The 27,915-nt window shown below is 35.9% G+C and overlaps 1 protein-coding gene across 6 annotated transcripts in view; it reads left to right on the top strand.

Moving 5' to 3' along the window:
* Positions 1-27,915, top strand: part of LOC106056919 (centrosomal protein of 128 kDa-like) — a 107,272-nt gene that overhangs the window by 41,898 nt on the left and 37,459 nt on the right. For 3 of the 6 annotated variants that reach the window (XM_056023742.1, XM_056023741.1, XM_056023743.1), the window contains exon 28: positions 11,891-14,879. The exons of 2 other annotated variants lie outside the window; for them this stretch is intronic. In XM_056023742.1, coding sequence (XP_055879717.1) covers positions 11,891-12,211 — 321 coding nt within the window. In that variant the 3' untranslated portion in view covers positions 12,212-14,879. Of the gene's footprint in view, positions 1-11,890; positions 14,880-22,213; positions 22,351-27,915 lie in introns of those variants that run through there. One more of the 6 variants, XM_056023746.1, reaches the window with a different exon arrangement.

Consider the following 27,915-nt stretch of genomic DNA (forward strand, 5'->3'; position numbering starts at 1 on the left):
TGTTATTATTGACGAAAGATAACACTATTGACTTGCATTTGTCATCTCGTTTGTATAAACACAATATGTTGCATATAAACAAAGCCATCCAACAATATTGTTGTTGTGAATGGTATAAACACTTTACCTTAACAATGCACTTAAACAATTGATGGCCTCAATGATCTCTGAACCTTAAGCTTTTCCCTAATTAGCTAATACGTCCATTTGAATACGTTATTTTATGATCTGTGAAGCAAAGGGAGAGAATCTTGTTGCTCCATAAGTTGACTCAAGGAGAAAAATAAATCTAGGATTCTTTTTCAAACGAAAAAAAAAATGCATCAAGAAAGAAACAGAATGGCAATTCTAAGAAAGCTTTGTTCTTTAGCGTTCTCAAAGTGTTTTTGCTGCAGAACAAATGTTGTTTTGGGAATCCACTCTTGTGGAGCAGTGAACAAGGAAATAAGCTTAAGCTTTGGTTGTGGGAATGTTCACACCTTTAATGCTGCCATCAGCCAAGCAGACTTGCGGTCCGCATGGATAGAACCTTCTGATCTTGTCGTAGGCGACATTCGTTTCAGTTTTATTTAATTCTCATTTTTTGTTTCATTCCAGCATTGAATTCTGGGCTTTTGACAACAACAGTCCAATGTTTTCATAGGCATTCGTTCAATCGTGACCTTGTCATTAGCAAACACACCCAAAGTTAATGCTGGTAGCTTCAGTGGCGTAACTAGGGTATAGGATACCCCGTGCGGCCCGCACTATCCGCACATTGCTACCCACTCTTCTTGAGTAGCCCACTTGACACGTGCTGTGCAATACTTCAAGTAACAAACAATATCATGTCGGTAGATTAGGGCAATATCACCAAAGGTGTTTTAGCCTGTGTCTGAAGTAGGTTTGTTATTATATTTTTAATATTGTTATAGGAATAAACTCATTTTCTTTCTCAATCACTGCCGGGCTCAAGCTTCGTTGAAGGGAAACAAAATTCATCGTAGTCCCCTTAACAGCGTCCACCAACTGATTTTCTGGCAGATCTGCAGCAATATAGCCCCCTGGCAGATCTGTTGCAGTATAGCCCCCTGGCAGATCTGTTGCAGTATAGCCCCCTGGCAGATCTGCAGCAGTATAGCCCCCTGGCAGGTAACAAAAATCCTCTGCGAGAATCTGTCTGCCAGATGAATTGTTACTATTCCCTCGGGTGTTGTTTTTTTTTTTTCTTTTTACACCCGGGTTTGCTGCCCTGCCTCATCGTGGCGCCCGGGTGGAAACGGTCGTAGGAGGGGACGACTAGGCCAAATGGGCAGCGAAACAAGGTTCCCGCGGGTATGCCTAAGAGGGTCCGAGAGCATCTTCATTGCACTGTGCGGGGATGTAAAAAAGCTCCCGCAGCGATCTGTCAACGCCCAGGCGCCGTCCCTCAAGGGGCCGTTACATAAATGGCTTGTCCCGCACGGCTAGCCTGGTATAGTATAGGAAAACGACGGGGATGGGGGGGTCCCAGTGGAGCGGCCTTCGGCCGTGTTTCTAGTCCGCGAGTGTCCGTATCCATTGGAAATGAACGCAAAATCAAGCTCAAAGTTTAACCCCGAGTCTCACCCCCGTTGGACAGGATGGCGGGAAGGAGGAACTCGCCTCCCACTTCAGGCTGGTGAAAGGGAGCTTTTGTTCACTTTTGCTGGCCTTAGTGTTCCAAGTGCGGCGCACAACACTGCTAGACAATTTCAGATGGTGTAAAAACAGGGTATATTGTTATTTTAGATAACTTCCATAGTCGCTAAATCGCTGAACTTAGGTTTCCATATTTTTTTTTATTGTGACACAGTGATACTAATAATATGGTCTCCTTCAGTCACGAAGCTACTATGGATCATCTCATGGAATTGAGATGAATACCTGGCATTAGCTGTGGTTGGAACGATGTCGCACACACATCATTTCCCCCCTCTGCACGCAGCTGATGTATCCAAAGGAACGGCAGTGCCAATACAGTTTGGGGTCCTCGGCGTCGCGGTCTCTGCAGGATGTAGCACTGTGTGCTGCAAACTGACTATGGGTCGCTGGTTCTTGATTTTTGCCCCAGGGTTGACTCCTGAAGCCTTGATGATTGAGTAGAGCTGCAATGTAGAGTTTTTCTTCTCCTAGGTAGGTAGCCAACCATGGTAGCCCCTCCTGTCCGAAGCTTTTTGGTTTAAGCGTCAGTTACTCGCCTTCACACCTTTTCCTGTTAATGAAAACAGTTTCGCCAGACTCAATATCTGAGCCACACGTTATGGCCATGAGTTGGACTGGTTGTTAGAGGCTATTTGAGACGCGTGCCATTAGGAAGCATTTTATAAGCAGTGGAGTGCTTATATCCATTACCACTTCCGGAACTATTACAGTATTTGTATTAAGTATAAGTATTACGGAACTATTAGTAGTATCATTATTTGTGTTTGATTTGTTTTGGTAATTCTGCATATTTTCTCAAGTAGTATTATTCTTTGTGTCTGATTTGTTTTGGTAATTCTGCATATTTTCTCAGCCTGTCTCTATCTCTTTCTGTGTCCATATGAATTAGATCTTTACACGCACACAAACAAAACAAAACACATGTGTTCTACAGTTTAAAGAATAAGAATACGTCCCAGTTCCCATAATCCCGATCAAAGAGAAGGAGCTATAAATTATTTGGATTCCTTCTCTTTTTGTTCAGGACATCCGAGGAAATCATAAAACAATATGGTTAGGTCTAGAGTTCAATGGAAATCTTGTAGGAGATAGATAGATAGATAGATAGATAGATAGATAGATAGATAGATAGATAGATAGATAGATAGATAGATTAGATAGATAGATAGATAGATAGATAGATAGATAGATAGATAGATAGATAGACAGACAGACAGACAGACAACAGACAGACATATAGATAGATAGATAGATAGATAGATAGATAGATAGATAGATAGATAGATAGATAGATAGATAGATAGATAGATAGATAGATAGATAGATAGATAGATAGATAGATAGATAGATAGATAGATACGGCTAGTGTTAATATAGGGAAGACAATCAATCATTAAACATATATTTTTTTTCAAGATAAATTATCTTTCATAATCTCTTATGTGTATTCTCTTTTTGAAGCCGAGAGATGACAAATCTTTTGTTTTGATTTAGCTGACCTTCGCCTCTCTAATCAGTCAACTCGACAGCGCCACCACCAAAGTGACGTGTACGTTCCCGTGGCTATTTGAGGAAGTTGTCTGGAGTGATAGTACTTTCTCCTTTCATCCTTTTTTTATATACAGCTTAGGGGAGGTAATCTTTTGACACGAAAAGGGCGTTTACGGAATCTCGTAACAGAGTGATGAGTCGTAACAATAAAATCATGGGGAGAGGGAGATAAGTGGTGAAATTCTAGACAATCTTTGCTCATTTATTTTATTAGATAAGACCTAACAACATCCATCTATTTACTCAACTTATTTATGAGGGTCACAAGTTTTGGTCACTTTCAAGTTTTTATATAGTTTTTAATTGTGTTCTTTTCTTTAATATTCTTGACTTACTTTCTTGTCTATAGTAAAGTCTTATACACATTTTTATATCGGAAAATATTTTCTAAGAATGGATGACATTTACATCATCTGCCCTATAGACCACAAGGTCTGAAAGGGGAACTTTACCAAGAATGGATTTCAATGAAAACAGTGATTCTGCAGTTTTGCGATGTATAAAATCAACATATGGTACAGAGGATTAGGGCCTCCAAATATATACGGCCGGCCTTGAGGGGGTTGCTGGATGGCGAATGGCGTGGCCATTGAAGGGCTGTAGTGCGGCTCGTTTTCTTCTAGTCCAATAGGTGTAATGCCGTTGGTTCGACCTGATATAGTATTGTAAGTTTCTTGCCAATACCTCGACATAAAAAAAAAACCTCTAGGAGTAGGTCTGAATGTTTTAGACCTAGAGGATTTCTTGTTAAGGAGAACCTAAGCCCTATCCAAAATTAGAGTAATTTATTGTATTGTGCTGTGTAGCATTTTTTAAATCTAATATATATATATAATTGAAAGTAAGGTGTATGTATATATGTCCCTAATAAAAATCAAAAAATTTTAGAAGAATATTCGCCATGTTTGACATAGATCTAGATCTACCTCCAACCCACTAAATCAGTAGTACCCAAACTAAGATCGCAGGCTCCGGGTCATATCCGGCTGGTATCAATATATTTCCCTACTTTTTTGATTTGCTTTGTTTTCTTGGAAAAAAATAATAAATTCATTCTAAAATAACAGCCTCTTATAATGGGTTTGGACCATTCCTTGCGTAACAAGTATTGTTTTGAACTCAATACTTGAAGATAAAACCATTCGTTTCCCCGAATTTAAATGTTGAATGTAAGAAATAAAAAAAAAACTCTTGCTGGATCTCTTTATGCAAACATAAGTCCGTAAGGGAAAAAGTTGAATATGATCCTTTATTTTTACACGATTATACTGATATTTGAAGAGATTAGAATTATCTCGTGGCAAGCATCCCCAAAACCGAATCATCCTCTGTCACTATTTGATAAAAAAAACTTCCTCAATCCAGTATTATCTTCTGACACTATTTGATGCAACTAATGCATCCCCAATCCAGAATCATCTCCTGACACTTTTTTGTGTCGGTTTTCTTCGTGTCTAGAACATTCTTCGCTACAATGAAAATTAAATATTCGGGTCGACTTCCTGTACAATATACAATGTCACAACCACAATTCGAACATTGCCAGGCCAGAGATTCAAACTTCTAAAGAAATACATTAAATTTTTTTTAACCCACACACTTCAAGAACAAAAGGAAACCGTTATATTAAATTGCAATAAAGCTCATAAATTTTAAAGTTCCTTTTTACTTTTTTTTTAAAGATCTTTTTCTCTTCTGTAGCCCTGTACATTTCTCTTCTCCAATCTGTGGCCTCTGATAAGTTACTCCCCCTTCGAAGGAACTCTTTCGGTGACTGAAAAGGTTTCTTTTTAATCCTTGATTTATGAGTTTCATTGGCTGGTTCCCGCCCTCCGACAGTTTGGCTTTTAATACAATTTTGATTTCGTTGATCTCAGCAATATGTCTCCATCTGTTGAGGTGGCGGAGAAATGTTCTGTTCAGTTTTTTTTTTTTTCAAAGCGATAATACTCGATCTGACTGAATGCATGTGCGTGTGTGTGTGTGTTGATAAACAGATGGATCGCTTGGCTGACTTTCGTGTATCGGAAATGTTCACCATGGGTGTTCCGATATTAAAAAAGTTTGTTTTTGGTTCTATGTACGATTATGTAGACTTGCCCAAGGTATTAGTTTGAGTGTAGAGCATGTAGTCGTTAACTCGAACAAATGACGTCTGTAGATTGATAGTATGAATATCAGTTTTTAAACAAAGATATAGTTGGTCAAAAGAAGAACAACTAGTTAGTCTGATGTTCGGCATTGAAATAATTCTGAGTCGTCAAGGGATATTTTGTTCAGATATTGGAAGTCAATACATTGACTTAATTTAGTCGGAGTTTTTGTTCTGTAGCTTAACTCTGTTTCATATAGCAATCCTGTCAAGTTTCAATACAGTAGACTCTAATGATAATGTAATCCTATCAAGTCTCAATACAGTAGACTCTAATGATAATGCAATCCTGTCAAGTTTCAATACAGTAGACTCTAATGATAATGCAATCCTATCAAGTCTCAATACAGTAGACTCTAATGATAATGCAATCCTGTCAAGTCTCAATACAGTAGACTCTAATGATAATGCAATCCTGTCAAGTCTCAATACAGTAGACTCTAATGATAATGTAATCCTGTCAAGTTTCAATACAGTAGACTCTAATGATAATGTAATCCTATCAAGTCTCAATACAGTTGACTCTAATGCAGTGTTTCCCAAACTTTTCCCCTTACGGAACACCTTGCACATTCGTGGTATTTCAATAAAATAAATTAAAGCTTTTATTTAGCGCTACTTTCATGCTTATAGCATGCTTAGAGTGCTATGGTCCAATTTCATTAGTGGACCAGTGGGGAGGGGGGGGGGTTATCTGGGTGAAGGTTTTCCTTGCTGCCTTTAGGCGCTAAGTAAACACGAGTCGGGTGTCGAACCTCGAGCCCTCTTCATAGGTAGCCAAGTTCAAGCGTACTTAGCCTCTCGACCACGCCTCCTACGAAAACTTTTATTTGTTTGTTTGTTTTTTAGGTTGGATTTGTATTTTATTGTTACATTTAAAACAAAAAAAAATAAACCATATTCTAGGTGTATAATTTTGTACAGTAAAAAAACTTACAGATATAGTTATAATATAAATATTATAGATAGATATAGATATGATATAAATATTAGTCACGATATTGGTAAGCTGAATTCTAATATCTGTCATGGCGTTGAAACCAGTTTCTATAGTCATTGCAACATAAGAAAATCCTGTTTCTCTCTGATAAGTTCTGTGAAACTGCAGTATAAAGAAACCTCTCCCTCTATCCGCTTGTTTTAAAATGTTGTGGTACTCTTCAGTACTCTTCAGTGCTAGTGCTACTGTGGTATTTGGGCCAGTAGTTCTGGTTTGGTTCCCTCATCTTAGACGATAGCTCCGAGGTCGATACCAAAGTCAGACTGATGCGCTTCCTGGTCATGGCCACATATTTATATGTTTGAGAGCCTTGGACGCTGACTGCAGAGCCAGAGAGGAGAATCCTAGCAATGGAATAGACGTGCTACAAAAGAATTGAAAGACCGCATCACAAACGAAGAGATTAGAGACAGGACCCCACGATGATCTGCTAACTTTGGTTTAAAAAAAAAAAAGGAAAATCAAACTCTATGCCATATTACAAGGTCTTCGGGGGCTTGCAAAGACATTCCATCAGGGAGCAGTACCGGGAAAAAAGAAGAAAAGGCAAAGACAGGAATGGAGAAAGACGGTTGACACATTGTATGTGGTGCCCCAACGGTCCAACAGACTAATGGATAACTGAAGGTGTAAAGTTACTCCTCAGAAAAACTCGACCAGAAATCAATGAATGGTGAATCTTTTATTACATCTTTGTTTAGAGTCAGAATCTAGAACAGGTCAAAGTTCATAGTGATGTTTTAGAATTTAGTTACCAAGAATTTTTTTTTCTGCATTTACTTGGAGATGAATTCACGTGTAGGCCTACTAGTTAATTATTCCAGTAGTTCGTGGAACATCTAGTCAGGCCTCACAGTATGGGAAACACTGCTCTAATGGAACATCTAGTCAGGCCTCGCGGAACACAGTCTGGGAAACACTGCTCTAATGGAACATCTAGTCAGGCCTCACAGTCTGGGAAACACTGCTCTAATGGAACATCTAGTCAGGCCTCACAGCCTGGGAAACACTGCTCTAATGGAACATCTAGTCAGGCCTCGCGGAACACAGTCTGGGAAACACTGCTCTAATGGAACATCTAGTCAGGCCTCACAGTCTGGGAAACACTGCCCTAATGGAACATCTAGTCAGGCCTCACAGCCTGGGAAACACTGCTCTAATGGAACATCTAGTCAGGCCTCACAGCCTGGGAAACACTGCTCTAATGGATCGGCGGACCTTGAATTCCAAAAGCGCATAACGATAACTCTTTTCTGGTTAGTTTCACCTGAATCTTTTGTTATGAATTTGTATTATTCAGTGGAACAGTCAGCATTACACTATTTTATTTTGTCAGTCATAGATCTAGAGTAGAATTAGATTTAGATATAGATCTGTGTAGAAATTAACATAAATAAAAAAACATAAATAAAAACTGGAACGCTAGAAGATTACGCACCAAAAAAGTGTTAATACGTGCTTAAAGCGGAAGAAAATATAATTTAGTATTTTAAAGACATTTAGATGTCGGCTTCAAAAAACATATTGGGTCAAAATTGCGAATAAAAAATCGTTTTTGGTAAATTTAACCGATGAAAAGGATGCATGTGTAACTCAGATGTACTTGAAGTATTTCTAACGTTACCCGGTACTCAATTATACTATGTGCATGAGTACCTTGTAGGATGTATTACACTCGCGAGCTCTTGGAGCAAGCTAATCCTTCACAAGAATAAACAGGTACCAACTGGAACAAAGACTCAATGAATCAAGTTGACTCAAGGTGAACTTCAAACAATGTTTAATGTAGAATGGGCCACAGTCTAGTCCGTCACTAACAACGATGTTTACCCCTCAAAAGTCTAGCAGTAACTGATTTCTAAAAGTCTATTCTAGTCTCTAACCCAAAGTCTATGTCGTCACTATACAATGTACGTTCACTGCCGGTCTAACAAAGTGCGCAACCCAACTAACTCAACTAGCTATCTAACACCGCCTTGTTTTTGATTGTGAAAATGGCTTAGTTGTTCTAGGCGCAAGTTACATACTAGCAAGTGAAATGTTCGTGATTTGATCTCGTCCACAGCAAGTAGGAGAATGAGGGATGTATCAGTCAGTCAGTGATCTGGACTTAGATTTAGATTGTAGAAGATTTGTCTCATTTTAGTCTGTGTGTTTTAGGCATGTATCTGCAGACATTTAATTTGTCTGTATGATGAAGGCATGTGACTGCAGACAATCATTTAGTCAGTGTGTTTTGCCATGTGACAGCAGACAATCATTTAGTCAGTGTGTTTTGCCATGTGACTGCAGACAATTATTTAGTCAGTGTGTTTTGCCATGTGACTGCAGACAATTATTTAGTCAGTGTGTTTTGCCATGTGACAGCAGACAATCATTTAGTCAGTGTGTTTTGCCATGTGACTGCAGACAATTATTTAGTCAGTGTGTTTTGCCATGTGACAGCAGACAATCATTTAGTCAGTGTGTTTTGCCATGTGACAGCCGACAATTACTTAGTCTGTGTGCTTAAGACAACGGATCAAGTGACCTCACGACGCCCATCCATGGCGGGATCAACACCTTTCATTGTTTGAAGTCCACAACAATTAGCGAGATACTTTGTTTCCATCCGTCCTAATGTGGCGGTATCGATTACTCTGTCAATCAGATGGCACGGATTTGTTGATAAAACTAACCATTTGTATTGCGTATCGCGCCAAACTCTAGGGATTTGATCTCGACACAGAATCTATCAAGCTTGTTTGGGCTGGGAAAGGTCAGGCTGATTCGATTATCTTGACGAATCGTGCACATAAGTTGTTCAAATAGCCAGCCCTCTCTAACGTGCACATGCATTGTTCAAATCTTCGTTTACACTCTGAGCTCCAGTGCCTCTTTAAGGCTGTCTGGTGTACAGTGCATGTGTTAACCAGTGCAGCGACTAGATTGTCACTAGATAGTTTAATCTAACTGCCACGTTTTTCGAGAGAAAAATAGTACGCGGTTGGAAAAAAACAAAGATTGTGTTTTGCTTGTTTTTTTAAAAATACAATTCTTGGCTTTCCAAACATCTTGTTATTCTCACTCTTGTCTAAATGATTTATCGAATGAATTTCTCTTCGTGTCGATTAAGATAAAGTCATTCGTTTATAATTTTTTTTGTCTGGTATTTTGGACCCATTTTTTTTTCCAAATGCTATACATAAAGTGCCTTCAAGTTGTTTTTTTTTCATTACAAAAGTTCAAAGAAAAAAAGGTATGTAGGCTGAACGTATTAGATCTTGTTGAATGTAGGCTGAACGTATTAGATCTTGTTGAATGTAAGCTGAACGTATTAGATCTTGTTGAATGTAAGCTGAACGTATTAGATCTTGTTGAATGTAAGCTGAACGTATTAGATCTTGTTGAATGTAGGCTGAACGTATTAGATCTTGTTGAATGTAGGCTGAACGTATTAGATCTTGTTGAATGTAGGCTGAACGTATTAGATCTTGTTGAATGTAGGCTGAACGTATTAGATCTTGTTGAATGTAGGCTGAACGTATTAGATCTTGTTGAATGTAGGCTGAACGTATTAGATCTTGTTGAATGTAGGCTGAACGTATTAGATCTTGTTGAATGTAAGCTGAACGTATTAGATCTTGTTGAATGTAGGCTGAACGTATTAGATCTTGTTGAATGTAGGCTGAACGTATTAGATCTTGTTGAATGTAGGCTGAACGTATTAGATCTTGTTGAATGTAAGCTGAACGTATTAGATCTTGTTGAATGTAGGCTGAACGTATTAGATCTTGTTGAATGTAAGCTGAACGTATTAGATCTTGTTGAATGTAGGCTGAACGTATTAGATCTTGTTGAATGTAGGCTGAACGTATTAGATCTTGTTGAATGTAAGCTGAACGTATTAGATCTTGTTGAATGTAGGCTGAACGTATTAGATCTTGTTGAATGTAGGCTGAACGTATTAGATCTTGTTGAATGTAGGCTGAACGTATTAGATCTTGTTGAATGTAAGCTGAACGTATTAGATCTTGTTGAATGTAAGCTGAACGTATTAGATCTTGTTGAATGTAAGCTGAACGTATTAGATCTTGTTGAATGTAAGCTGAACGTATTAGATCTTGTTGAATGTAAGCTGAACGTATTAGATCTTGTTGAATGTAGGCTGAACGTATTAGATCTTGTTGAATGTAGGCTGAACGTATTAGATCTTGTTGAATGTAGGCTGAACGTATTAGATCTTGTTGAATGTAGGCTGAACGTATTAGATCTTGTTGAATGTAGGCTGAACGTATTAGATCTTGTTGAATGTAGGCTGAACGTATTAGATCTTGTTGAATGTAAGCTGAACGTATTAGATCTTGTTGAATGTAAGCTGAACGTATTAGATCTTGTTGAATGTAAGCTGAACGTATTAGATCTTGTTGAATGTAGGCTGAACGTATTAGATCTTGTTGAATGTAAGCTGAACGTATTAGATCTTGTTGAATGTAAGCTGAACGTATTAGATCTTGTTGAATGTAAGCTGAACGTATTAGATCTTGTTGAATGTAGGCTGAACGTATTAGATCTTGTTGAATGTAAGCTGAACGTATTAGATCTTGTTGAATGTAGGCTGAACGTATTAGATCTTGTTGAATGTAGGCTGAACGTATTAGATCTTGTTGAATGTAGGCTGAACGTATTAGATCTTGTTGAATGTAAGCTGAACGTATTAGATCTTGTTGAATGTAAGCTGAACGTATTAGATCTTGTTGAATGTAGGCTGAACGTATTAGATCTTGTTGAATGTAGGCTGAACGTATTAGATCTTGTTGAATGTAGGCTGAACGTATTAGATCTTGTTGAATGTAGGCTGAACGTATTAGATCTTGTTGAATGTAGGCTGAACGTATTAGATCTTGTTGAATGTAGGCTGAACGTATTAGATCTTGTTGAATGTAGGCTGAACGTATTAGATCTTGTTGAATGTAAGCTGAACGTATTAGATCTTGTTGAATGTAGGCTGAACGTATTAGATCTTGTTGAATGTAGGCTGAACGTATTAGATCTTGTTGAATGTAGGCTGAACGTATTAGATCTTGTTGAATGTAGGCTGAACGTATTAGATCTTGTTGAATGTAAGCTGAACGTATTAGATCTTGTTGAATGTAAGCTGAACGTATTAGATCTTGTTGAATGTAGGCTGAACGTATTAGATCTTGTTGAATGTAGGCTGAACGTATTAGATCTTGTTGAATGTAGGCTGAACGTATTAGATCTTGTTGAATGTAGGCTGAACGTATTAGATCTTGTTGAATGCGATCTATGAAACATTTTGGATAGTTGGTGGCTCAGTGTGTCCCACTTCTAACCTTGTGTGTTTCCTGCTAGAAGTTACTCTGTTTTCTTAGTATTGCTCTTTAAAGAGTTCTTAGTTTTTTGTGGGTTTTTTTTTTTTGGGGGGGGGGGTGTGGAAGGGTGTGTTATTCTTTTCAATTCTTTTTCTTAATGCCAACAAAATTGTACATTTAATGCAACCAAAAAAGTTTTTGTATTTGCAGAAGGGAAGTGGAGTTCTAAGATCAACCAGTCCTAATGGAATATTGAGGTCTTCCAGCCCTAATGGAATATTGAGGTCTTCTAGCCCTAATGGAATATTGAGGTCTTCTAGCCCTAATGGAATATTGAGGTCTTCTAGCCCTTCTTCCAATGGAAGAAAAAAGAACCATGTCAGAATCTCTGCCTGTACACCGACAAAAGAGTTCAACTCAGAGGACCCTGTGACACAGTGCCACACACCACCCCCGCTCTCTTTGAGTGATGAAGAGTTCCGTGCTAGATTCATCCCAAGGACACCTACTGAGCCAGATAGCTGGGGCTGACCTTTGGATGCCAAGACTTAGCATACTTGGGACTGTGGACACAACAATTGAAATAGGTTATATGACTTAGACACCAAGAGGACTGTGGATACTACAAAGGAAATAAACCATATGACTTAGACACCAAGAGGACTGTGGATACTACAAAGGAAATAGACCATACGACTTAGACACCAAGAGGACTTTAAATGCTACAAAAGAAATAGACCATATGACTTAGACACCAAGAGGACTTTGGATGCTACAAAAGAAATAGACCATATGACTTAGACACTAAGAAACTCCAGGCTTACTTTCAGCATAGACAACTTTTAGATTATTCCAGTGATACGACTTTGACTTTGAATGTTGTGTTTTTTCATACTAGTGTTCAAAGTCCTTAGTTCTGATTATAAATGACTGTGCTTGCTTACTTTTCTATTAATGAATGTAGAAATACTGAGATCACTTTTTACTCATGTAAACTCTTTGTGCTAAGACTTCTATCAGTATTGCATCCCAGATATTTATAGACTCTATGTATCCTTTTATCTCTATATAAAAGCTATATTTTCAAAATATAATATTGTATGATATTTTAGTTATGATCTATTTACCTGACTTTTTTTTCTCAAAATGGCCAATATTACTATTTTAAAAAATGTATGTTAAATGATAACTGCCTTTTTTCAAATTGTTTCTGTGGCAGTTGTTGAGAAGAGACTGGTGCAGGTTAAGTTCCACACATTTATTGTTTGTCTTACCCTCCAGCCCCTGTGTCTTGCTTCATTATTTGTACTAAACATTTTTTAAAACTGTATCTGACAATCAAATAGAACAGTTAAAGTCTTAAGTCATCCTACGTACTGGTATAAATAATGTTCCCATTACCTTAGCAATTGTTAATGTATTGGTTTTTTCTTCTTCTAGGAAATACCATTGCTATTATGTTTATACATTATATTCACCTCATTACTTATATTTTTAAAAAATCAGTATTGTTGGAAGGTTAAAGAATGGGGAGGGGCAAAGAAAGGTGGGAGTGCCAAAGTGTTTTGATTGACAGCACTTTTGTTTCACTCTATACCCAAATATCGGTAATGCTCTTGGTTAGACTTTTAATGTTCATATATCTTTCTCTTTATTGCATGTACACTTTGTATTACTGTAATGATTCTCTTGGACCCTCAGTTTTTGGTCATGTATATTATATAAAAAAGCCTACATTATTTCTACATAATGTTCTCTTGTTTATATTTCTTTCTTGCCAAACTGTTGTTATTTCCATCTTGTGTATAAAGTTGTTAAGTGAATGTGCATGTGATTGTTTATGTTTTTGTGTAATAAAGAGCTAGTAATACACTTAGGCTCTGGCCTGACCTCCAGTCATCAAAACTGGGCTCCAAGTTGAGTTTACGGATCACACTGCTATGTAATGAACTAAATTACTTTTATATACACAGAAATTTAAAATTCACTAATCTTAAAATTAATTTTTTTGTAATTTCATGTCAAGATTTTACCTAGGCCTTTTGAAACTAGATCTGTCACCATAGTATCATGTATTATTTTGGAGTACTACTCTACCAACTCTGCCAGTTAACTTCTTTTGCTTTCTGTAGCCTGACATTTTTATATTCGTCAATAACATTTCTCCATCTTTCTCATTCATATATTCGGGAATCAGAAATGGCAGCTCTTAATTGCTCTATGACGTGCTTGTCAAATAGTTGTTATATGTCTAGTTCCTTGTCAAATACGGAGAAGATTTTTTTCTATCATTCATCGTTCTGTAACTTCCAATACAACTTTGATTAATTATTATCTTGTTGGAACCTAATGCATGCTTAGGAACTTAAAATAGTAATGTAAGGACTAACTCTTTTAATTTGTAAATGTGATAAGGACTGGTTCTAACAGCAGTTTCCATGGAGGATGAAGGTGGTGGTCCTGCATCATTTGTCTCAAACATTGTTATAAGCATCCAGTATTCCACATGTAATAACAAAAACTCTCTTTGTTCAATCTTTCTTTTGAAACATCTTTTTTCCTGATTCTCTGTGTATGCTTTAGACAAACATTATGTGTAATACAAATTATGTATGTTAACATACATTGAATATGCAGTAGACATTATTACTGTACAAAGGCCAAATATATATATATATATACATTGTGTATTTTTTTTTTACAGACACTATTATTCATTATACTTTTTGAACTGAACATTCCACTTTACAACTTGTCGTTGTTTACAGGATTCTCTCCACTTATTTTTTTTGTCTCCCTTTCAAAGCTGAGAAATCTGTGATACTTTGACTAAACCACATTACCACTAGCATTAAATCTTCTCATTAAATGTACACTATTTAATCATAGCCAAACTTATAGTAGTCTTGTAGTTTTCTTTACTATGTATATTAGTAGGTCACTATGGTAGTGCACAGTAGTCCAATTAAATATTAACTGAATGTCATTCATGTGTTGTTGTTTTTTTAATACCTACTGGTATTTGTATTCATGGCTGTTGTTTTGTAAACTTTGATGACTGCATTTCTATATGACAGTCACTCATTGAGAAAAGATCATGTGATTTGTTTGTGATATACATACTTCCCTTGCCAAATGAGCTATAGACTTAAAAGCTATGTGTTGAATATTGAGAAATAAAGGAATCCCATATTTTTTATTTGGTTGTTTTTTTTACATTGTCATTTATTGCCTTTGTGCTGTTATAATGTTATATGCATTTGAGAGAGGAGCAAAGAAGTCAGAGCTGGGTACCAAGTGGCAAGTTATAGCTCATTGCATTCATAGATTAAGTGCTTTTCACTTGTGGAGAGTTCAAACTTATTGCATTCATAGATTAAGTGTATTTCAATTGTGGAGAGTTCAAACTCATTGCATTCATAGATCAAGTGCTTTTCACTTGTGGAGAGTTCAAACTCATTGCATTCATAGATTAAGTGTATTTCACTTGTGGAGAGTTAAAACGATGATCTAAAGAGCTAACAAACATAATTTTTACCAACAGAAACTTGATTCATCTGTAATGAGATATCCTGGACTACAGTGTGAAACTCGGTTTCATAGACTAATAAAGTTTGTAGCATTGGGCCAGTGCTTCTCAAATGTTGGTAGATTAGCAACTCTATTTTTGTTGCTAATTAAGAAACATTATTTCAGAGCGTTGAGCTAAAATTATTTGAGGTGAACATAGCTATTATTTATAATAAGTGATAGAACATTTTAGTAATAAAAAAAGACAGCAACAAATTAAATTGAGTGTAAAATATATTTATTATAATCATAATACTCTCATAAATTAGTAAATTATACGAAATGATAAAAAAAAAATGGGAACTGGGCACGAACTTAATTGTTATAGCTTTAACTGTGTCTTGGAATAGAATTGTGCCTAAACCAACAAATAACAAATAAAATATCTGACTGCAGTGAAATAGATAGGCTATTTGTAAAATCATAACATACGTTTGACAGATTTAATAAAAGTTAAAGTTAGTCTAGATATTTTTTTAAGACAGCAAATCTAACATTACGTTAGACAAAAACCTACTACAGATACTTATTTGGTCTCAACCCTAAAACTAAAACATTACGTTAGACAAAAACCTACTACAAATACTTCTTTGGTCTCAACCCTAAAACTAAAACATTACGTTAGACAAAAACCTACTACAAATACTTCTTTGGTCTCAACCCTAAAACTAAATACATTACGTTAGACAAAAACCTACTACAGATACTTCTTTGGTCTCAACCCTAAAACTAAAACATTACGTTAGACAAAAACCTACTACAGATACTTCTTTGGTCTCAACCCTAAAACTAAAACATTACGTTAGACAAAAACCTACTACAGATAGGCCTACTTATTTAGTCTCAACCCTAAAACTAAAACATTACGTTAGACAAAAACCTACTACAAATACTTATTTGGTCTCAACCCTAAAACTAAAACACAACTTATGAATATTCTCCCACGCAAAATGTACTCTACAATATGTATCATAATACTTAAAAAAGCACTTTCTGCATGTTGTAAACCCCTATGGCACAAAGAATTACAACTTTCTGGGTGACCTTTTTTTTTTCTTTCCTTAAGTATGATTTACTTTGGCGTAGACTGGAAGATATTGGCGTAACGATACACTCAACAAACAGGTCGTGATTGTCGCGAGACATGCCTTTTGGGACTATATTTAGCTACTGTTAGTCTAGATGTTTGCTTCATGATTCGCGCTATGTGATGACATAAACCAAGAGTTTGTCATTTCAGAACCCAGACTTTGAATAATTTGGGTCTTCATTCCCACAAAAGTTGTTTTTTTTTAATACAATTTTATAAGGTCACGTGACCTCCTATGAACCACAAGGGAAGACGATGGGCAGGTGCTATTCTGTTTAACTATATTGGGATATGTTAGCAATGGCCAATCTGTCTTGGTTCTTTGCTCCAATATTTCAGTTTAAAAAAAAAAGTTTAAATGACTTGGTTATAGGAAATCTTTTTTTTTTAATGAAAAATTTATATAAATATGAAAGTAATACTAATAATTACATTTTTATCATATAATACAAAAAGATATTAGCCTTTTCTAATCTAAGCAAAAGGCCCAATCGGACATTGAAATGGTTAATGGTATTTGAATAAATAAAACTATTGAATGATATCTTAGGAAAAAAAATGTTAAGTTCAAAGGGTATATAAAAAATGTAAGCATTCAACAGGCTGGGTTGTAGAACTTGATCAATTATAGGCCTATTGTTTTACAAGTTGAAAAGAAAAATGCCAAACCTTGCCGAGTCTAACAAAATGTAACCAAATCTAATCCAATTAAGAAATTATAAAAGGAAAACATTATAGTTGTTCTACTCTAAACCTAACCCCATAGGCCACTGTACACCGTTAAATTATAACAGAAATCAGAAATAATGTAACATAAACAAAATCAATGTAGTAACATGTCGAGTTACATAGAGAATGATAGTGTCGCTTCGTTTAGCCGCCATCGTTAGCTCCCTCTTATTTTTGTTTCCAGTAAATGATATAAATCTGAAGCTAGGGTGGCCTAAACTCATTCCACTTGCAATGCCTCCGAAGGATCTAGAAAATCACATGGCAAGAGAGAGTGTGCAAAACTGAGATCCTTGCTCGAACGGGTCTTCCCAGCATCTTTACAGCCCTCAGACAACGCCGCCTGCGCTGATTTGGACATGTTCACCGAATGGAGGACAATCGCATCCAAAAGTCATTCCTTACTGGCAACTCGCCTTAACCCTCGATATATATGGACGGGGGTGTCTCTCCAAAATAGGTCTCCACAGTCACATGAAAAAGTGTTCGAGATGAACCATAGTCGTTCTACGACTTAGGGCGGCCTATGCTAAACTTTGAGCGTTTCGCCCAGATTCATTATCCCGGAGACACCCGGTAACGTTTAGCGTCGTAAGAAATGATGGGGCGGAAAAAACAAACCCAATTATGGTTAAAACAAATTTCAATATTATAAGGTTTAAAAAACAAAACGCCTTACCTTGTCACTCTACCCGTGTTTGTGGAATTTATAGTATGAAAGAAAACACGATGAATTATTAAACAAAAAAGTGAAAGAAATATTTTAACAACGTATCATCGTCATGCGTCAGCATTAACTCTTTAATTAGTCCAATTCTCAAAGGGAGAATAGCCTATTTATATTCAAAGAATTGGCTAAAACGGAACTAATCATTTATTTTTTCTAATGTACTTCCCATGGTAGAGCTGGATCATGATCTAGATCTAAGCGTCTAGAATCTAATTCAATCTATGCTATAAAGTCGCTCTCCCGTTTCTATTAATAGGGAGTGGTTTCATATTGAACACACGGAGAAAAGGGCAAATGATAACTTCATTACAATATTGTTAAAGAAGGAAGAAATAATAATGTACAATGTCTATATAATAATAATAGAAAAACAACAACAACATCTAAATGAATGGTTACTACTTGAGCCAAAACAGAATCAAAACTTCAAGATATTTGTTTCTTTTTCTCTGTCCGAGCCTAATTCGAAGTGCTATTGTCAAACCTCGCTAAACAGAAGTTCATTTTCTTATATTAAAGCCCAGTTTTTTCTATTAAACATTTAATAACATATATCTATCTACACACACACACAGTATGCTCGTTTAATCGAATAGATTTGCTCATATTCGATTTGGTTTCTGGATATTTAATTTGGTTTCTTTTTAATTGAATTTGATTTCGTTTTCTTGAACTTAATTGTTTACAGAATTCCTAAACAAATACGAATGTTTTGTCCTACTAAGGGGTAATTATATTTTGATAAGTAAAAATGATTCTCCTTTCTGGTTAGTGTAGAAGACTCATTCTCCAGCTTTTACTTGAAATGACTGCCATTGTAGAACGCTAAACGATTTTGAAAAACTTTAAATCCTGAATGTTTTCAATAAAAGAGTGGTCTAGATCAGTGTTTCCCAAACTTTATCCTTAACGGAACACTTCGCACATTCTGAGTATTTAGCGGAACACTTTGCTTATTTTTTTTTAATAGAGATTAATTCACGTGGTGGCCTACTAGTTAATTATTCCATAAGGGTTCCGCGGAACACAGTTTGGGAAACACTGGTCTACATAATGACTGATGATGTTGTTGAAAATAAATGAATGTCTGCATCCTCCCGTCAATAAGTTAGTTTTAAATTTCTTTTTACGAATTACATTTGGACGAAACTCTGCCGTTATCAGCCCAGAAATTATAGTCGGAATGACTGTACGGATCGTTGGGGATTCGGTTGCACATTTGTAGAAATTTGGCAATGTCTATCAGGACGTTCTCGTTCGTCATGTGGTAGATGTCCAGTAGAAAGTCGGTATCTATGAATGGAATGTAGTTATACACCACATCATTAAAAGCGTTGAGGCAGCATATGTAAGTGACAATGAACGGGTCCACGGGGTCATTGGGGTCACGTTCAACATTGTTTGGCTTTTCGAAGCACGTGTTTGTATTTTCCGAAGTCTGGTTCAGAATGGTGCAAAAGGTTTGCAAATTCTCCTGGCCGGCTTGTGTGAACTGGGTTAAACAAGCAAGTGCTATACAATAGACGATACACAGCATCTGGAGGAGAAAAGAATATTTTAGAAAATGATAACTAGCCTTATGGTAAACATTTTAAACAAGATTTTGCGTTACTTTTATAGCTTTATGACCACAAAACAATTAAAGTCATCAATATTTAACAAATGTAGATAGTCAAGAAAGTTTGTGATGGACGCAAACTCATGGGCAGTCCCAACGGGTCATAAGTACCCACACACGAACACACATATAAGTTGCTGAATAACAAGTACTGCTAGATAAAAAAAAGTTTTTGAGTATTTGCTTACGCCTTCGACAGATTGTCACACTTCAAACATATTGTACATCTATCTAGAATCTATATCTTAAATTTTATTTTGAAAATGTAGCTCTATGAATAGAAAATTGCCTAAACAAACGGTAACGTTGCAACTATTTTGAGAACCTATTTAAAGCTTCCTTAGGACTGGTCTTATTTGTATCAATTGTTATCAAACCATATGATTGCGTCGCTAATCTTTGCAGCGAGAAACCTGATTAAAGCTTTTCACTTTTAAATCTGGGTGTGAAAGACAGACGGACGAACTGACAGGCGAACAGAAAGATAGCACGAAACTGAGGACGGATTTATTTTACGGAGACCGCATAAAAAGTCACAAAAACTCTTCAGTTCACTTGAAAATGAATTGAAATATTTAAAAAAAAACGTATAAATATATAAATCTACTTATAGAAAATAGTCAAAATGTTGATACAAGAAAGAAAAAAAAAAGGTATTCACTGGAAATGATTAGTTTTCCACCAATATGTGACCTTTATATAGGTCCTGGTTGAATTTGAAATATAGGCCCCTACATCTAAAACTCGAAGTGTATCAACTCAACTACATGACACTTATTTAGTTGAAGAGGGTCAAAGGTTGTGCGCTGCAACTAAAATGTTTACATTAGCCACCGCCCTCCCTCACCATTTTCCGAATTCTCTTTACCTGTCTTCCTGTCCTTGAAAGGCGGAAACGATCAAATGGAAAGAATGCATTTTCGTTTTACCACAGTTGACAAGAGAATACGCTAGGCCTTAGACTATATTTCTTGCATTCATCTTGTTAGATACGCATTACCTATTAGTACGGCTCATGCGGAATGAAATAAGTGGAAATAGTACTTACGCTTTGTTTAACTCTCCTATCTAATGTAAGTCAATTTAGGCAGAAAAAAGAAGATAGGCGATGTAAATGTGCCGTTACTTTCAATGAGAATTTAAACAAGTGTTTTGCGCGGCAATTAGACTTGTCAATTGGTAATGTAATAGATTCTTGTCTCGGTTTATAGATTGACTTTTTCTTACAGTAATACGCGAGCCTATCCATTGCATTCAATTTGGCGAAAAGCTTTCTTTTCCTGCCAAGCGTGACACGCGATTTAACGCCCAGTTTCATTTTCAAGTGTTTGAAAGGACTAGCGATAAACGTCCTGACATTGAGGATCTTGGTGAAGGCGCTTCGTGGCTGTTGAAATAGATCAGGTGGTGTTTGTTTTTTGTTGTTTTTGCTGCTGTTGTTGTATGTTACAACACTGTTACAGTATGTACATTTGTAGCAATAGTTAATTAGACATTAACCCCATCCATCCATCCCAGTGGCGCTACAGCCCATGACCGCCCATGGAGGACTCTGGCCTGCTTCAACACATCCTTCCATTCAGATCTCTCCTGGGCCTTTCGTCTCCACGCCCTAACCCCAAGCTGCTTCAGATCTGCTTCCACATCATCAATCCATCGCATTCGGGGTCTGCCTTTGGGTCGCCTGCCTTTTCGGTTTTTGCCTGTATACGATTTTATTTTTTTTATTGGTGGGTCTTCATACAATTGATATATCTCATGGTTAGTGCGTGTCCTCCACCCTGTTTCATCCTGTATGGCACCATAGATTTTCCTAAGAATTTTTCTTTCCCAAGTATTAAGTAAATTTTCAGATATCTTAGTCAGTGTCCAGGTCTCACTTGCATACATTGCTGCTGGTCTTATTATGGTTTTGTATATTATTTCCTTGGTTTTTCTTGAAATTGTTTTGCTCTTAAGTAAATGGTGGGTGCTATAAAATGCCCTGTTGCCTCCTGCTATTTTTTCCTTTATTTCTGTTAGTAGGTCATTTTTGAAATCAATTGTACTTCCTAGATATTTGAAAGTTTGGACGTTTTCAAATTCGTGGTCTTTGATTTTAATATATTGTCCCTCTGTTTGATTGTCTCTTGTCATTGCGATGTACTTGGTTTTACTGTCATTGACCTCAAGTCCTGCTGGTCGAGATGCTTCTTCTAGTTGTATGAAGGCTCTAGCGATGTCAGAGGTTTCTTTACCCAATAAGGCAATGTCCTCGGCATAAGCAAGGTATTGTAGAGGTTGGCCCTATCAGGTATTTAAAAAAAAAAAGTATACAAATTTTTCCTCCATTTTACTTTTACACCGTGAATGAAGTATTTTTGTAAAGGAAAACTTGGATGAAAGAGAAGAGGAATTTGGGCCTCTCTTGAGATGAACGTCTCGCTAAAGAAATCTTAAAAAACGAAATGTTTTACAGTATCGACAACATAATGGGATTCACTCAGAGTTTCTAGTGGATTAACTCCATTCTGTGACAACTTTTAGAACAATGAGTGTTAGACAATAATCATCTAGGCCTCTACTTTATTTCATTGTGCCACTCAGTGTTTGTTTAAAGTCAGAGCTAATAATTGAATGTGTTTGTTTTATTTGCCCTAGTCCAATAATGAAGACAGAAAGTTCTGATGTTAAAGAATGTATCCAAAGAAATAAAATCCTATTTAAAACCCAGCTCAAACGTAAATATTTACACATAAAAAAAAACAGTTTGTTTCAGCTCAAATGTTAACACGGGATCATTTGTCTCTATTACAGCAATAAGTCAACACGATTTGTCTCTATCACAGCAATAAGTCAACTCACTACGTTTGCTGAATGGAGTTTGATCTAAATCCCTTCCCGAACTCTTTGGCCAATGTTAACGCTCCATTAAATTTGACTTGTGTAAGTTACACTACTTTGTCATGCATCAGCGAGTCAGACATATGTCACAGAACTGAGTTTTATAGATAAGTGCAAACACTCACGCTCAATGGAGTGTTAATATGGTGAGCAACGTGCAAGGCGCGCGCCCCGCAAACACACATCCACAGAGACATGCAAATCAATGAAGCTAAGCTTGTTTAATGTGTTTTTATTGAACCCACATTCATTATGAAAGGTATAACTCTAAGCATTGATCTTTGTATATGCTAATGTTCAATTCAAATTTGTAGTGACTACTTTGTGGGGGAAAAAAAATAGAATGGCTTTTATTTCCCTTCGTTGAAAAACCTAAGACGTGCACAGTACTAAATCTAGTTGACAAGAATGCCACGTAACGGAAGAGACAAATGTATATTTAAGTCTAGGTGGAGAGTCAAAAAGTTCGAATACACAAGAAATGCGAAGCTGGTCTACGAGTTGTCTCTTGGGGTAGGCCTACTATTGAACACATTCAATCTTTTTAAAAACCAACAACATATAAACTTAGATGTACATAAACTATTAAGCTGCCTAGATCTAGACTTCAAGGGAGACAGATGTAGAAGAGAAGTCATATGATGAGATGAGAGAAATGTACACATATTTTTAACGTCTATTGCTTTTAGGGGAAAAAAATTACATATAATGGGCCTATAAAAATATACAAAAAAGGCCACATCTTTAAAAAAAATAATCTCATAAGAATCTATATCTTCATTTGATTACTTCACAAAGAGTGCTGACAGATAACAGGCTCTTTCATTAGATTACTTCACAAAGAATGTTGTCAGACGAAGTGTATTGTTCCCTCTGTCGTACAATCATCATACTTATCAATGGTCTTGCTCGGTATGACGTCATAAATTCCTCGGCAGGAACAGAAGAGCTCGTGCCCTAGAACTTTCCACGCTCTTTAATAGTTATCCTAAACAGGCAGAATGTTTTGTGACGATACTTGTGGAGCAAAAAAAATATATCTTTTTACACAAAGATAATTGAAAACTTAAAATGGCGTTAGCAGCCAAGCGTTCAACAGGTGGACCACTTCATCAAGATGTAGAGTGCGTTGTCCAGACTAAAATAGAAAGGATCATCAGTTCGTGCGCTCTTTTTGTTTTTCAATCACGCCCCTTTTTTGTTATCATGTTCAATCCAAACCTTTTAGGTACATAAGTGTGAACACAATATGTGACAATATTGATAGGATCATACATTTGTGTTTAGAAAGTGAAAATTCAGATATGATCATAAATTTGTGTTTAGAAAGTGACTGAACACATCTTTAGCCATAGAATGAGATTGCAGAAGAGAAAAAACAACGTGAAAGTAAAAACTCAAGTAAAGATGGCTGTCCAAAGCAATCTTTGATATTTTCATTCATTTTTGTTTTCACTTGGACATTCTTGTTAATTTAAGACTTCAAATTCCGAGATTGTACAGGGGCTATTTCTTATCGCTTATCTTTGAAATGTGTGAAATGACAGAACAGTGAAATGACAGAAGAACAGTAAAGTGACAAAAGGATAGTGAAATAGGGCCGGCCATAGATTGTTGGAGGCCCTAGGCGAAGAGAATTCAATGGCCCCAAATGAAATAGACCAAAAAAAAGTTACAAAGACAGTTTGTGTAGAAACACAAACTGAAAATCGGCCCCCGAAGTAGTCCACCCAGGCAGGTAAAAAGGCAGGTTTCAATGTTTTCAGAAAGAATATCAGAATGAAATTCTATCAAAGACAAATGACAGAGAAAAATGGAGAAAGAAGGTGGACAGATCTTATGTGGTGCCTTAACAGTCCAGCAAACCAAGGGATAGGTGAAGGTGAAGTTAGATGTGAACCTGGCCTAACTGATATCATATAATGATTATCTAATTGATCTAATTGTTTTGTAAAGGGTCAATCTCTTATTCAAAGCCTCAAGAAAAGAAAAATTTCCGTAAGAAAAAAAAAAGTCCTTTAGTTAAGTGTTTCATGGACATTGCACAGCCGTGCAGTTCACGCGATAATATGAAAAACTACTTATTAATTGTTGTTTTAAATTATGTTCCACTTATATGCATACTAAATATTTTTTTCTCTTTAAAAAAAAAAGGAAACATTTTTCTTTTTGTAAATGTAGTCTATCCTTACTGAACTTAGCAATACAATGGCCTATGGCTACGGCTGGCCCTGAGTGGAGTGACAGAAAATCTGTTTGTTTGCTTACGTTGACTACATGCTACGTTTTGTCTGCCAGACATTTGGTTTTTTTTTCAATTTCATCGGCCGATGAAAAATAAAAATATATTTTAGAAAAACGATTAAAAGGAATCCAAATCGGCCATCTTCATTTCTCATTCCGCTAAAACGACATTGCTCGCTTCCAAGAAATCTCCATTCAAGATCCTGTCTTACATGTGTAGCAGTCTAACAAAAATAATAATAAATACTTTTCTTTTTATAAAAAAAAAACAAAGCTTATATTAAATGTAGTTGTATCGATTAGTTTGAATCAGTCATATAATTAAAGTTGTAATGGATCGACTAACAATAATAAATCTGCGATTACAAATATTTTTAACAATTGTTTTTCTTTAACACAATTTCATGCTTTTTGCTTTCTCAATTCGCTATGATCCTATCACTAGTCTTAACCAGTTAGAAAGGGGTGGGAGGAGAAAGAAGGGTATATCTGGATGATCGTTTTTTAAATGCTTTATATATATATATAAATTATAAATGAACTACCTGAATTTGAACTCGAGGGCTAAAGCCTCCTCTAGTCAGCACACTAACCACTGTGCCATCGAAGTGCTTATGACAATAGTATGTTTTATAGCTATCTAATGTTAGTCTCAAATTTTTCTCTGTACAAAGTATAACTCATTTTATACCACCTTATCAGTCAAGAACAATTTCTTTCCCTTGTTTGAGATACCAAACAAAATAATTAATTACCATTAGTTCATTAACTAACTGGTTATATTATTTTAATTGAATCTTGTTCTGTCAGGTGAAAGAAATAATTGTGTAAAATTTCAACTTCATCCGAGATTGGCTGTGGGAGAAGTTATGTGTAGAAACTTTTTACCAGACAGACAGAGTTGATAAAAGCTTTGTAAAGAGGGCTGTAACACATCAAAGAACAAAAAAAACTTCCTTTATGGTGCATGTATTTAAAAAGAAAATAAAACAAAAGACGTTGCAGAATGTATGGCGGTGTGATGGTTACCGATTCGTTAAACTAATAGCCTTGTTTTAAATTAGTTTGAACTTTGGGGATTCTTGTCACCAATACAAGCTTATACTAAGACACATTTTTTTTTAATTATATCATAGAACTGAACCAGCCATCCCTTAAGTCACGACTTGCTAAGTCACGACTTAAAGGCATAACACATAGGCATTAGATTACAGATCATCTATTTTTTGTTTACTTCTAATGGTAAATGTTCATGTTGAAATTCAGAAAATACTTTTAAATTCTAGTTCATTTAGTTCTACTCCAATAAAACATCACTGTCTGCGTAGAGTCACTAAGTCTATAATACGAATAAAATCCTATCGGATCATAAGTTTTTATTAAATGCGTTGCGGGAGATTATCTCGGATACAATTACAGTGGCGTATCAATAATTACGCGAAGGAGTTCGGTGCGCCCAAGACATAGGAGAACCACAGAGCCATTGAAAGATCTATTACTATTAAAGATCTATGACTATTAAAGATCTATTACTATTAAAGACCTATTACTATTAAAGATCTATTACTATTAAAGATATATTACTATTAAAGACCTATTACTATTAAAGACCTATTACTATTAAAGATCTATTACTATTAAAGATCTATTACTATTAAAGATCTATTAGGCCCTACTATTAAAGACCTATTACTATTAAAGATCTATTAGGGGGCCTACTATTAAAGATCTATTACTATTAAAGATCTATTACTATTAAAGATCTATTACTATTAAAGATCTATTACTATTAAAGACCTATTACTATTAAAGATATATTACTGTTAAAGATCTATTACTATTAAAGATCTATTACTATTAAAGATCTATTACTATTAAAGACCTATTACTATTAAAGATCTATTACTATTAAAGACCTATTACTATTAAAGATCTATTACTATTAAAGACCTATTACTATTAAAGACCTATTACTATTAAAGATATATTACTATTAAAGATCTATTACTATTAAAGACCTATTACTATTAAAGATATATTACTATTAAAGATCTATTACTATTAAAGATCTATTACTATTAAAGATCTATTACTATTAAAGATCTATTACTATTACTTTTGAAGATGACGTTCTAACCCTGAATGTAAAGAGACAATGACTTCATTGACTTGTAAACGGTAGTAGGCTACCTCCAATGTCTCTTTCTATTATATTGGTATAAAGGATGGACTTTCTTTTTCTGCCACTCTCAACCTTTTTTCTTTTTTTTAAACGTATCAGGTGAGAAGTGGGAGTGCAAGAATGCATTCTTGAACCCCCCCCCCCCCACAGGTACCTTGTCAAGCAGGTAGGTACAAAGTTAATCAATTAAGTGTGTAATTACTTAATTAATAGTTTAAGTGTAGGCAGTATATAGTACGAAGCTGTAAGCGATTGTTTGTTGTTAAAGTTACTTTGCTATGGATCTTGTAACATTGTTTGGGTTAATTAGCTGTGGATCTTGTAAATATTGTTAGGGTTACTTAGCTGTGGATCTTGTAACATTGTTAGGGGTATTTAGCTGTGGATCCTGTAACCGATCTAGATTTTACTTAGCTGTGGATATTGTAACTTTGTTGAAGGAAAGTTCACCAAATATAGTGTGAGATAAACACAAACGTAATAAACGTATAAAAAATCACCATAAAGTTCAAGATACGTGATTTGCTAATTTATATAGGCCTACTATGTGTGTCACTACTGGCCCTGTCAAGATACTTGCTAATTTATATAGGCCTACTAGGTGTGTCACTACTGGCCCTGTCAAGATACTTGCTAATTTATATAGGCCTACTAGGTGTGTCACTACTGGCCCTGTCAAGATACTTGCTAATTTATATAGGCCTACTAGGTGTGTCACTACTGGCCCTGTCAAGATACTTGCTAATTTATATAGACCTACTAGGTGTGTCACTACTGGCCCTGTCAAGATACTTGCTAATTTATATAGGCCTACTGCTTGTGTCACTACTGGCCCTGTCAAGATACTTGCTAATTTATATAGGCCTACTGCTTGTGTCACTACTGGCCCTGTCAAGATACTTGCTTATTTATATAGACCTACTAGTTGTGTCACTACTGGCCCTGTCAAGATACTTGCTAATTTATATAGGCCTACTAGTTGTGTCACTCCTGGCCCTGTCAAGATACTTGCTAATTTATATAGACCTACTAGTTGTGTCACTACTGGCCCTGTCAAGATACTTGCTAATTTATATAGACCTACTAGTTGTGTCACTACTGGCCCTGTCAAGATACTTGCTAATTTATATAGGCCTACTAGTTGTGTCACTACTGGCCCTGTCAAGATAATTGCTAATTTATATAGACC

This window comes from Biomphalaria glabrata, chromosome 3 (assembly GCF_947242115.1).
Source record: "Biomphalaria glabrata chromosome 3, xgBioGlab47.1, whole genome shotgun sequence".
In the NCBI taxonomy this organism is placed as follows: Eukaryota; Metazoa; Mollusca; class Gastropoda; family Planorbidae; genus Biomphalaria; species Biomphalaria glabrata.